This window comes from Haliotis asinina, chromosome 8 (assembly GCF_037392515.1).
Source record: "Haliotis asinina isolate JCU_RB_2024 chromosome 8, JCU_Hal_asi_v2, whole genome shotgun sequence".
Lineage (NCBI taxonomy): Eukaryota > Metazoa > Mollusca > Gastropoda > Lepetellida > Haliotidae > Haliotis > Haliotis asinina.
In genome coordinates, this window is record NC_090287.1 from 33,225,082 (window position 1) to 33,239,119 (window position 14,038).

The window sequence follows — 14,038 nt, forward strand, 5'->3', positions numbered from 1 at the left end:
GCTTTACCACTAGGCCACCCATGATCCACCGGTACGGATACAAAAGGACCTTCCTAGGATCCAGTGACTTCGGGAACCATGTTGAAACATGACCAGACAGGTAGGAGTCTTTGAAGGGCATTTAGAAGTGAAATGCATAAGAATGAAGATTTATGGATATCAACTTCTTTATATGAGAACACAACGTTTCGGAGTTAATGCTTACTCCTTCATTCGGAGTTAATGCTTACTCCTTCATCACCTGATGAAGGAGTAAGCATTAACTCCGAAACGTTGTGTTCTCATATAAAGAAGTTGATATCCATAAATCTTCATTCTCAGACAGGTAGGGACAAACAATAGACACAAACACGCACGCAGGGACGCACACACACTCACACTTCCCTGTAAATGTGCATAAACCACATTTCATCTATGACAGTGGGTGGTATGGATTTGCAATCTTTTTAATACAACACGGTGTTTCTGGGCTACTTCTTTTCTCATCATTATGTGAATGCATTTCATCTCAACTCACTTCACTGATGTGACTCTAAATTATTGGGGAAGTTTAACCAGTTACTCACAGATGCGTGCAAAATATTTGAAACTGTTCATTCGTGTATATTATGAAATTATAAAAGTATCCTTTCATAAGTGGGCGAGAAAATGGAACTTATTGAAGCTGTCTGAATAGTTACTGGGCCTACAAACATACATTCTGTTTCAACATACATGGACGCATTTTGCGAGTGAGAATAAGATGCACTGAATTGTTAAAATATTCCTGACCATTTCACAACCGCAAGCCCGAGACTCGAACTACTACTTGTTCCAGTCACGCCCCTGTGTATTGTTAGTCTGTAGCCGAGTTGCGTCCCTTAGGAAAGTCACATGATCAGAAAAGAAACAAAATGTCGTCGGAGAAGTTTGAGTCACTCGAAGATGACTTGACAAGCATAATCGATGATATCAAATTCAAATTGGAAAGAAAACTACCCCAATATGTTGGAGGTAAATCAGAGTGGATATCAGAATATGTTCAGTAGAAATTATGTTGAATCGGTTACTTGGTAATTACAGGAAACACTGGCAATTCGGAAACTGTATGATTAAATGTAAAATAAAATCGCTCATGATCAACAGCTAAATGTGTATCAATATTGTACGTTCCTAATTTCTCACAGAGCTTGCACAGACAGAGAATAGTTAGGCAATTAGGAATCAGTATTTGGTGAAAACTTAATCATTTTTCACGTATTCAAGGAACAGCTTCAACACTGAGTTTGCATAACATCATTGCTGGCATTGCATGAAAAAGAATTACTACAGTACCTTCTGCCAAGATCCGGTGTCTTCTCGTTGTCATGCGTTCAATCATTAAGCAGTAGTGATTAAATCAGCTCAGTCTGCACTAATATATGTGTTTTGAACAATGATGATCAGTCGTAATCATGGATTCATTGGCCATCGAATGAAAAGAAGGAAAAGAAGTTACCTGGCAACAATAACCTCCACCTGATAATGTCTCGAGAAACATGAGAAGATAGATTGAAACATGCTCGTGATAATGATCTGATGTTTGCTTTATATATACAAAATTACTTTTCAATTCTGTCAGTAACTCTGGTAACCTTAACAAACAATATAAGGATTATTTTGGAAAATATACCAACCTTTGTCATCAGTTAGGTTGAATATTATCAGATTATTTGGATGAAGTGATGAAAACAGTCCATATGCTACTTTTTCTAGCAATGTTTAGTATTATTTCAGAAATAGATACTGTTCATCTCAGAGACTGTTTGATTATTGTCCTCACTTTAACTTTCAGAAGAGAAGAAAAGTGCCATCCGGCAACTTGAACGGAAACTGGAGGAGGCACATCTTATTGTAAGTTGATGCTTCTCAAGAAAATACTGATAGAATCACAACAAAAAGTAAAAAGAATTTCTTAACAAGAAATGTCGCCTACATTTCAAGATCATGGTGTGAAAGAAATGATGAATGAATCGATCAATAGCCTTTGTTCTCAACGCTAATTTGGCATGATTATAAAGTGCTGGAATTGTCATAATAAAATACAATATTGAACCTACTGAACTTTTGTTTCGGTGAGCATTGTGAGCCAGGACGTTTGGTCTAAAGGCAAATCATAGCATGGAATACTTGTTTAAGTCTGATTATTATTACTTGAAGTAATGTAAGCTTTGTTTCTTTGCAGCTCCAGGAGATGGAAAGTGAGGCAAAGATTGCTCCAGTGAGCTACAGAACACAAATGATTGGGAAGATCCGGAACTACCGCAGTGATGTGGAAAGCATTACCAGAACACTTGTGAGATTGTTTCCTGGCTTCTTTTATTTGTTTGATCTATGTATCTGCTGAAGATTACGAGATATTACCATGCTTTCAAAAATGATTAAGTTGGTGAGTTGTGTATTTGTTTCTTTGCAGAAAAAAGGAAGCGGAGGTAGCGGCAGAAGCTCAGACAACTTTGGGTTCGACAGAGAAGATGTGAGGAGGAAATTAAAAAGTTTAATATTCAGACTTTGTAGATTTTCTCAGACATGTGTTGTCACAACCATTATGGTAAAACTAACATATACAACAAAGATGGTCAATTGCCTAGTTGGATTTCAGAAATTCAGTTTTCATTAGACACATGAAGTATGAATGATCCAGTCCAAACACCCAAAGTACATCAAGTTTTACCCAGGTTTCTATGTTGATACTTTTTATAGAACGCTGACTGATGCATTCTCAAATCTGGTAAATACTACTGTGTCCAGCAGAACTAATGATATATTTTCATAATTACTCTTACCACATAATGCATAATTACCACAGGAATTTGCCCTGCCTAGATTTCAGCACATACTTATTACTGTGGTATAGCTGTATGCAGGGGTGATAGGGTAGCCTATGGGTTCAATCGTTCACTCGTCATGCTGAAGACCTGGGTTTGATTCCCCCACATGGGTTCAATGTGTCAAGTCCATTTCAGGTGACACCCCCTTGATATTGCTGCAATATTGCTAAAACCATGGTCACTCACAGACTGTATGCTAGCCTTGTTGGTTACTGTTTCAGAATACATGTACATTCACTCAGTAGTAGTTTCTGCGATCCCATTTGTTGCATAGAAAGGAATGTTGGACAGTCTAATGGTGTTATGATGATCAAAAATAATCGAAATTCGATTGTAAGAAGGATTGAACATGATTACCAATATTGAAAAACAGGTTTTCAGTTAATTGGAATACTGTTGTTTTAGTGTAACACACTTTTGAATGAAGTAAACTGACCATTAAATTTGACAAATGTCCATTTACAAACCATCCTCGATATCTCCAGGGTATACATTCCGAAAAGTCTCCACTATACCCTGGATGCATCTATGGCTCAGCCCGATACATTTGTTACCTCCCTTGGCTGGCTTTTTAGCCAATCAGGTGTCTATGCTGGGAAGTTGAGCGAACCAATCACAATTCACTTTCGCTTTTTAAATTCTCTAACCGATTCAACTTGGCAAACAAACCATGCAGAGGTTCTCTGAAAGAGGTAGATGGACTTCTTGCATATGTTTTTAAAAGGCATCCATTTGCCTCTATGATTTCCTCAAATTGTCAGTCACACGGCGAGCAAACCTTCACAGTTGCAGCTGCTACCTTTGTTGACACTGGCAAGTTCCGTCATAACGGCGGCCTTGCTGATTGGCTACTGTGAGAATGCGGAGCCAGCAAAGGGAGGTAATAAAATTATCGGGCCGACCCGTAGATGCATCCAGGGTATAGTGGAGACTTATCGGAACGTCTGCCCAGGAGATATCGAGGATGTTAACAAACATGCTCAACATCATAAAGCCATTTGCATTGTAAAACTTCACCCACTTTCGTTGTTTAATTACAATTCCTGTGTCCTTGCATGTGTGCATTTCATTGCATGATAGTGCTAGTTATAAAAAAACATTAATTAAAAAAAAATGGGGGTAAACCCTTAAAATGGTGAAGACATTAAAATATATATATTTCAATTATATTCAATAATCATTCACCACAAGTCCTCCAATAGTCAATTGTGGATTTGGTGTCCAATTCCCAACACTAGAACAGTGCACAGCCATTGTCAATGTCTATACATTTCAGAGGATTGAAGCTTCACAGCGAAGTAAGCTCTTACAAGGTCACCAGTCATTGCAAAGAACATCGGAGAGTATTGCACGATCTCAACAGATAGCTGCCGAAACTGATCAGATTGGTGTAGAGATCATTGATGAACTGGGGCAACAGAGAGAAACTCTTGTCAGGACGAGAGAGAAGGTATGTTCTTGTTGTGTTGTGTTGTGTTGTGTTATAGACGAAGGAGGTATGATCCTGTTATGTTCTGATATGGTGTATGTGAGGGTATCTATGTCACAGGTGAAGGTATGATCCTGTTACATTCTGTTATGGTGTATGTGAGGGTAATTATGTCAGAGATGAAGGTATGATCCTATTACGTTCTGTTATGGTGTATGTGAGGGTATCTATGTCACAGGTGAAGGTATGATCCTGTTATGTTCTGTTATGGTGTATGTGAGGGTAATTATGTCAGAGATGAAGGTATGATCCTATTACGTTCTGTTATGGTTTATGTGAGGGTATCTATGTCACAGGTGAAGGTATGATCCTGTTACATTCTGTTATGGTGTATGTGAGGGTATCTATGTCACAGGTGAAGGTATGATCCTGTTATGTTCTGTTATGGTGTATGTGAGGGTAATTATGTCAGAGATGAAGGTATGATCCTATTACATTCTGTTATGGTTTATGTGAGGGTATCTATGTCACAGGTGAAGGTATGATCCTGTTACATTCTGTTATGGTGTATGTGAGGGTATCTATGTCACAGGTGAAGGTATGATCCTGTTATGTTCTGTTATGGTGTATGTGAGGGTATCTATGTCACAGGTGAAGGTATGATCCTGTTACATTCTGTTATGGTGTATGTGAGGGTAATTATGTCAGAGATGAAGGTATGATCCTGTTACATTCTGTTATGGTGTATGTGAGGGTATCTATGTCACAGGTGAAGGTATGATCCTGTTATGTTCTGTTATGGTTTATGTGAGGGTATCTATGTCACAGGTGAAGGTATGATCCTGTTACATTCTGTTATGGTGTATGTGAGGGTATCTATGTCACAGGTGAAGGTATGATCCTCTTATGTTCTGTTATGGTTTATGTGAGGGTATCTATGTCACAGGTGAAGGTATGATCCTGTTACATTCTGTTATGGTGTATGTGAGGGTATCTATGTCACAGGTGAAGGTATGATCCTGTTACATTCTGTTATGGTGTATGTGAGGGTATCTATGTCACCGGTGAAGGTATGATCCTATTATGTTCTGTTATGGTTTATGTGAGGGTATCTATGTCGCAGGTGAAGGTATGATCCTGTTATGTTCTTTTATGGTGTATGTGAGGGTATCTATGTCACAGGTGAAGGTATGATCCTGTTACATTCTGTTATGGTGTATGTGAGGGTATCTATGTCACAGGTGAAGGTATTATCCTATTATTTTCTGTTAAATCACAGATAAGCATATGATCTTCTTATGTTCTGTTATGTCACAGGACAGGGCATGGTCTTGTTATCTTATGTTAGGCTTGATTTTCATGTAAGTGTTTCACGTTGCCAGCAAATTCTGGGCATTGGCCAGTTGGGGGGAAAAATATTAATAAAGATAAAATTATCAGTATAATGTTCTTGATTCTCATTTACTGCTTTTCTTAGTACAATTTCTCGGCTTCTTTGGACTTGTGTCAGTGACTGATTGAAATATAACATTTTATATGATGAGGCGGTACATTCCAGGTTATGGGAAACACAGAAAATGAAAATGCTGCCCTTATGTCATAGGGGAGCGTATGATCCAATCATTTGTTGCTGGTTCCTGAGCGCATTCTGTATTGTGGTAATTTGCTTTTGTTCTTGCTCATGCCATTAACCACTGAAGTGATTGTCACTGGCTGTGTTACGTGGAGGCTTTTTGGTAAACCATAGACATTGTTGATTACTGTATGGTTGAAACAATGCTGAAACAACGTTAAATTTCAACTCACCCATTTGATTCTTCAGCTAACAGACACAGATGCCAACTTGGGCAAAAGCAGGAAGATCCTGAAAGGAATGGCAAGAAGGTAATGTCAACAAGGTCAACACCGTCATGGAAATGTCTTGAGAATAGCAGTACTCACTTGGAAAGGACAAATATTTCAATGCATTTTGTCATTATAGAGATAATTATATCGTCAGCTGAGTGAGCTTATCACATGTTACACAGGGTGATTGGGTAGCATAGTGGTTAAAGCTTTAGGTCATCATGCTGAAGATTCGGATTGAATAACTTACATGCAAACAATGTGTAAAGCCCATTTCTGATGTCCCGCCATTGTATTGGTGGAATATTGCTAAAAACAGCGTAAAACTAAACACCTCATAGTAAGTCATATCAGTAATTCCAACATTTCAATCTGCACAGGGTGATGACCAACAAGATGATTCTCGCAGTGATAATTCTGTTCGAGGTTGGAATACTTGGTGGCCTTGTGTACTGGAAGTTCTTCAGTTGATCCAAGATTGTGTCAGGGCTTGTCTAGCAGTGATATTGACACTAATATGTGATTCAGACACTGGTGGGCATTCTGCAGTCATCATCAACATGAGACCAGCAAAGAGTGTTGGAATTTTGCACCGGAACAAATCAAGTTCTTATCCCATATGTGTTGATCAGTGTTCATGTTGTTGATCACTGGATTGTCTTGTCCAAGCTCCATTGTTTACAGACCGACGTCACATAGCTGGAATATTGCTGAGCACGGCGTTAAACAACAACCAAACCAGACCAAACCAATCGAGTCAATAAAACAGTTGTATTTCCCATCCTTTGCAAAGGAAAAATGCTCCGATTCTTGAAGGGATTTCAATCTGTTACACTTTGTCTGCCCAATCAAACTGAAAATCCAACTGAAAACCTCTATTTGGTGAATATTATGAACAACATTGGAATTTCTATAAGACCATCAGTATTTAATTTGTGTTTCTAATATCCAACCTCAACCAGCAAAACCTAATGTGAGCAACTGAAAAATGAGACATTGTAATAATATATATGTGTTTTCATTAATTTGGAAAAGCAGATAACTTTCGAATATTTACAAAGTTTAAATTTATCCTCTGCACAGCTGCATTTCATGGAACAAAAGTGTGTTCTATCCACAAGAAAATATTATTGTCTTTAAGTCAATTAATAATGAAGACTAGTCACTTTGTTTTTCGGAAACCAATCTTTAGAAATAAGAATGAATAAAGATTCATCTCAACTGTTTTGTTTGATTTGATCAAAATTTCATTATTTTCAAATTCCCAGGTATTGGAAACAAAACCGAAAACATGGACATCCTAAATATTACCCTCCAAAATCTGAAAAGATAGTGATTATTCATAATTGATTGGCAAGTTATGACCATGGGCTTTCATTAGTAAGGGGAGGACTCATGACCCACAAGAACGTGAAAAAATTGTTCATCACCTTCATAGCATAATGAAATTATGTTTAAGCCTGCATCTCCAACATCATTTCACAGTGACATTTCCAGCATGCACAATTTGCCACAGGTAGAGACTTACAGCGGATCTTGGTCCCTATTCACAAAGCCTTCACAATGTTAGGACCTATCATATCTCTGTAATTATTGGCTCATGAATGGCATAGTGGTCTTAATCAAACCACTTGAAACAGCATAAAATCTCAAAAGGGGTATTTCTGAGGGCACGAATGTTTGAAGAGTGTGAATCACAAAATGTGTTAGGTTTAGTTGTGGTAGTGTTAGATATTCATAGTGTGAGTTAACTGACCTGACAGCTTAGAGCAAGTCAACACTGATTTAAAATAATATTGGAGTCTAATTATTCCTTCTTAAATTTAATATAGGCAGATGTTAAAGCAATGGAAAACAAGTATGTTAGTCCTCCAGCACATGATAAAACATATTGCATTGGAAGATCTAGGGGTGGGGGAGTCTGTCAACATACCCCTCATTTCCCTGAGAATATTTTCCTTGGGGAGCACTTCCCCTATTCCTTTGGACTTCATGATAAATGTGAACCCCACTTATCCACAATCCTGCCCCAGCATTACATTCGAAAGTCCCAAGTAGCACAGCAACAAACTGCTAAGGCTATTACTTGCGAATGGGCCCCCAAGATTTGCTGAGGAACTTAAACAAACTGGAGGGTAAAGTTCAGTCTACATCAGAGTAATCTGGAAAGTATTTTATAGAAGTAACAAATTTCCTCTTCAAACTCACACAGCTCCATAATATGACACATGAATTCGAAGTGTGATGCCCTTTTCTGGTGAAGCTTGTCATGATATTGCTGGAATATTGCTGAAATCGAGGTAAAACAATATTCACTCATGACAGTAGTGTATATGCTGATGCAGCCATGTCATTTTCACAATTCACTGAAATTCTCAAGTACAAGAATTATCAGGAAGCATGACAGATTCAGGGCAACAAAGTGGAATAAGAAAAGCGTGCGTTTTTATTTATATGATGTATATATTGTTATTAGTATGCTCAGGTTTCTCTACACCGATCATGTACAAATTGAATTTATTTTGTTCACATGTTTAACACGTTGACTGCCACCACGAGTATACACATATCAATTGTGGTCGAAATTGCCTCTACAAGTTATCTTGTAGCTACATCACTGGTATTTTAAACAAGTTTCACATGTTGGAAAAACAGGGAGCAATCATCTCCTGGCGGTGACAAAGAATGCCAGTGGGCTTTTGTTTCTTGTGCCTATTTTACCAACATGCAGAGCTTGTCTTGAAATATCAATCATGTAGCTACGAGATATTGGCCAGAATTGATACTACGAGCATACTCTAACAACCATTGTGTCAGACCTGAACATCAAGTCATAGAACAATCACAGAATTTGTCTTCTGTTTATGTAGTTTTGAGTGAGTAATATCTTCAGCTAGCTAAAATTATTGATAATCAGATATGTTGTCGATATGAAAGGTTATTAATGAGATTTGGTATGAATGCTGTGACATCAGTAACATCGTTCATTAACAATTGTTGTAGCAAAATAATTTACTTTTCTCAATCTGTATACAAATTTATTGTATGGTCTCCTTCTAATTTATGTTCTGGGTGCTGTTTTCTTGATTATACATGCAAAAACATGTCACCACTCAACAGCAATGTGAAATATGTTCATTTCTTTCACACACTTTCGCCATTTTTGCTCAAAATTATGTCTCTGTTTATCAATAATTGATCGCTATTTAGATAATGATTATCAATCTGTATGATCTGTATTGATAACCAGCCTTAGTTGTATTGTTTTAGTTTTACCTCTGAATTTTGCCAGTTGTTTCGTGATAGGATAGGACCCATCCACAAGATGCATGAGGACCATTCCAATTTTACATCAGTATGTTTTTAAGTGTTATGAATTTACGAGAGTTGTGTTGTATGAAAGTCATCTTACTAGAAGGGTTGGAACATTTACTTGAGGATTACTAGTTTACTATAACACAGATGGCAATTTAAGCAGCTTAACGAATAGTGTTTTTCTTGCAGTGAGGACTGCTCATCAAACAACCTAGATGATCAATTAGTTCTAATGTACCGGTAATATATTTATGTCAATTGTCATAAATTAATATTTTGTACTCTAGTTTATGCTTGGACGTTTTAACCCAAGGAGGTTTTTATGATTTTTTTAAAGGACAGGTATGTATGTTAGTGGTTTAGCCTTGTGGCTAAAGGCATTTGCCAGGTGTGCTGCCCGTTACACATATGATATCAATGGATTATGGTTAAATGCTGACTCTCTGTCAAGGAATGCACATCTTACATTTCAGATATGTATGGATGCTCATGTTATCAATCACACATTGTGGGTTTCTGATTCAGAATATTGTTACATGACATGTAAGTAATTCAGTCAGTCCTTTCAGTTATTCTTAGTAACTTTGCACTTGGTATCTTTTGTATGTCTGTACATTATCAAATCATTTTGTAAATATTCTTTCAAATAAAATAATGAAATATTTGGGATGTTAATGTTCACTCGGAATGATATCGTTCTTTTATAGGAAGATTAACTGACTTTACTGAGGAAGACATAATAGAGCATTTGGAGTGAAGTATCAGATGCCTGCTTTTACAGCTGTTGATTATAACTCATCAACAGAAAGAGTTGAGTGGAGGACACAAGATCTACAGCTGTATAAGTGAAGTGTTGACCTCAATATTGCCAACAAGACAGCTACACATTTACATCAGTGAATGCACTTACCATATACAGTGGAATCTGTCTATTACGGATTATTTAGGAAATCACTGATTTGCCCAGCTTAGCTTTGGTCCACTATCGTCAAAAACTTTCACCTTGCCGCCAAGTGACAAATCAGACCGCTTACGTCTGGTTGGTGTGTTGTGACTGAAGTGCATGTGAAACATTCAAGTAATCTGTCATCTATTCGACTTCAAACTGACACTGAGATCATTGTATCTCAATAAATTATGTGTTTATAGATGTAATTAACCAAGAAGAACTGAAGCAGCAAACATGTTATTCAACATACAAATCATAGTTCTCATAGCAAGTTCATTATCGCGACTGTTATTGTAGTCTAATGTAGTGTAAAACATAATTGTACAGATTATAAAGCAAACCTTCATGGTAACAATTTTGCTAGGACTTAGAGAATACCCGGCAGTCAGTATTATGGAGAAAACTGGTTTACAGACAGTCTGAATTTGAAAAATTCCACTGTATCACAAGCTCAAGATAAGCTGAGGTCCTAACTTGAGCCCTTCCTGTATACGACAATCCCATGGATAAGATGAGGTCCTAACTTGAGCCCTTCCTGTGTATGACGATCTCCTGGATAAGCTGAGGTCCTAACTTGAGCCCTTCCTGTATATGACGATCTCATAGATAAGCTGAGGTCCTAACTTGAGCCCTTCCTGTGTATGACGATCTCATGGATAAGCTGAGGTCCTAACTTCGACAGTTAAAATCAAAATGGTATGTTCCATACGAAACCACCACCAACCATGGTACATCTTTTCGTCATGATCAGTCATCAGTCATACAGAATCAACAAATCTGTATTGACTTCAACAAGTTAATCCTGTTGTTAAACTATCTCATAATAAACTTTCTTTATGTATCTGGACTTAAGTTTGCAATCTTGTTTATTAATTTTACTCAACATGTCATTCAATAATGTTCAGATTAATTGCGGCAAAACGTGCACCTCCGATATCTATAACTTTGGTTTACATTATTCACAGCAGTCACATACTGCATCCACTCACACCTCGAACAATAACATCATCAATGGACATCATTGTCCCTGGATACAAGTCATATGGCATGTTCCAGCGTAACAAGAAACAGTCATGACATGGCGATTACTTCAGGATTAATTGAAAAATAATTAATAAATGTGAATTATAATGTGCCTTTTCAATGTACAATGTGAATGCTCAAAGCCCAAAGGCAATCTGATTATTATTATTGTGACAGAAACCCCTAGCTGCCTGTGAGGCGCTATGAGGTTCATAGTCACATGACTTATCCCACCAGGTACCCATTTGGGGCAGAGTGAACAGGAGCAATTTTGACCTAACTCACCTACCAAAAGTGACATCACATGTATCATACTGAAACATTTCTACCTACAAGATCAACTTGAAAATAAACAACAAAACACATTCCTACCTAATCCACAGCCTTTATTGTCTATCTATTTACACGTTCTAAGAGGAACAGGAATGAAAGGAAGTTTATAAATACTGAATTACCTTGAATAATGTTGCTGCTGGAAGCTTGTTATGTATAAATTACGACACAATAATGATATGTACAAAGTGTATCGAATACCACCCTTATTCTTATGCAAATCACATCTAAAGAATTCAGGAATGAGACGAGACTCTTTCTCTAAAATATGGGAATATCATGAATTTCAAGAAAATGAATGTATGAACAGCAAAACAAAAAGAGAATTCTAACAAAGGGTCAAAAAGATTTATATTCTCAGTTGCAAATTATTTGGAAATGATTTAAGATACAACTGCTTCTTGTCTCAAATACCATTATTTATATTTTCAGGAAAGATGATTTATTGACAATATTTCTGGTCACATTAGTTCAAGATACAAAATCATACATTAGTTACAAATATATTTTCACAACATGGCAAGATCAAGGAACATAAAGCGTGTAAGAAATTCTTATTTACAATTACAGTTTTTTTCCAATTAAAACATCAACACTGTGCACCACCATAGTTCTTGAACAATAATTAAAGGAATAAACATTGACTTAATAGATCTTTTTCACAATGTTTTCATGAGACAAAACAAAGTATTGGGGAAACAATCTTAAATCCCATGTCATAAACAAATGTTTAAGATTTAACAGAATGAGAGAACGGAAATTCGCTTATTGTGAAAAATATCATGTTTCAATTAATGTTTGCCCTTGAATTATACAAATGGCGTTGTTAAGATGCTTTGAGCACATCCATCATATCCTAAAGCCCTGAAGATCTGTGTTGTACCAAGCAATACATGCTATTCATCAAAGGGGACTGACAGGCTCACTCATTGGCGTATCCCAATTGCTAAGATTAATGCTCATGATTTGGTTGGTTTGTAGTGTACCACCACACTCAGTATCTCAGCCAGTAATAAGTAAATACATGTTTAGCAGAAGTTCTGGGCCTAAATTTTCGAAGCTCTCCTATCTCTAAGATAGTCGTAAATGCCATTCATTAACATTATCTTACGACAATCTTAGCGATAAAAGAGCAGGAAAATCTGATTATCAGTTCAAAATAATTCAGTTATACACTAATTACATATTTACAATAAAAACACAGTTGAGCTAGATGTCAATTTCAAACAGAAGACCTGTAAGATCAGAGACAATATATTTGAGTTTACTGAGCAGATGAGATCAAGAAAATGGAAAGAAGAGGAAAAATGGAATCTACATGAATAAATAGAGGAATATAACTCACAAGCATTTTCTCCAGCAATTATTGTCATTTGCATCCATGAGAAAACATTTTGGATATCCATGAATATATGGGCCTGTAAGTTTTGAAATCGTTGTGGCCTTCCTATCATTAAAAGAATGTCTTAAAATATTCATTGTCAAATTTATCTACCACACCATTCAAGCACATACACACAAGGTGTAAGCAGTTTAAGTGGCACCATTGGACAAATGGATCTGACCATTCTTTATAATATAAGACACCTGTATCTCACCTTGCTTTGCATGAGAAGTGTTTAATACGTGGTCAAAAATATTTCAAAATTATTTGTTTGTGACACTTCAAAAAATTGACAAGCTATTTTATGTCAATATATTCAGTGTTATGATATTTATGACTAAACACTGTTTCTATCCTGCAGATGCTATCTTTTCCAAGTCAAGTCTGAAGAAAACTGCTATTTATATCTTCCTCCAGACGGACCCTGACAAATCTGATGGAGCTGTATCATCAGTTCCTCAAGGGTTCATATACACATTCTCCATCACCATGTGTCTGTTACAGGGTTTAGTGATACTCAGGTCTATTCATAAGAAATTAGTGATGTCATTTGAAGTAAAAAATCAAATAAAACCTACACTGCAAAAACAATTCAGAAACACTTGCCAATACACAGAACAATACCAAAGAGCAATAGCAGATGTATGGTTTCACACCGCACTTGACACCATTCCAGAAATATCAAGCTGGGGGACACTGGAAATGGGATTCACACATTGTTCTCATGTGGAGAAACGAAACTTAGCATTTAACGCTTTAACCCTTAGGCTTCCCCTCTAGGCCCTCTTCGAAATGAACATATTTTGTGAGACATCTTTTAAGTGAACTATAAAAATATAATTTAAAAAAATAGACTACAGAGAAGACAAGAGATTTTTATTTTCAGAATAAAATTTTCTGAAACAGCAGTA

The 14,038-nt window shown here is 36.7% G+C and overlaps 1 protein-coding gene across 1 annotated transcript; it reads left to right on the plus strand.

Annotated features, from left to right (window-relative positions):
- The first annotated feature begins 877 nt into the window (after positions 1-877).
- Positions 878-10,102, plus strand: LOC137294873 (vesicle transport through interaction with t-SNAREs homolog 1B-like). Its single transcript, XM_067826016.1, has 7 exons — positions 878-993; positions 1,814-1,872; positions 2,204-2,314; positions 2,435-2,494; positions 4,126-4,299; positions 6,101-6,162; positions 6,504-10,102. Exons 1-7 carry the CDS (start codon positions 894-896, stop codon positions 6,592-6,594), a joined length of 657 nt encoding a protein of 218 aa, XP_067682117.1. The 5' UTR covers positions 878-893; the 3' UTR covers positions 6,595-10,102.
- Positions 10,103-14,038: the final 3,936 nt, after the last annotated feature.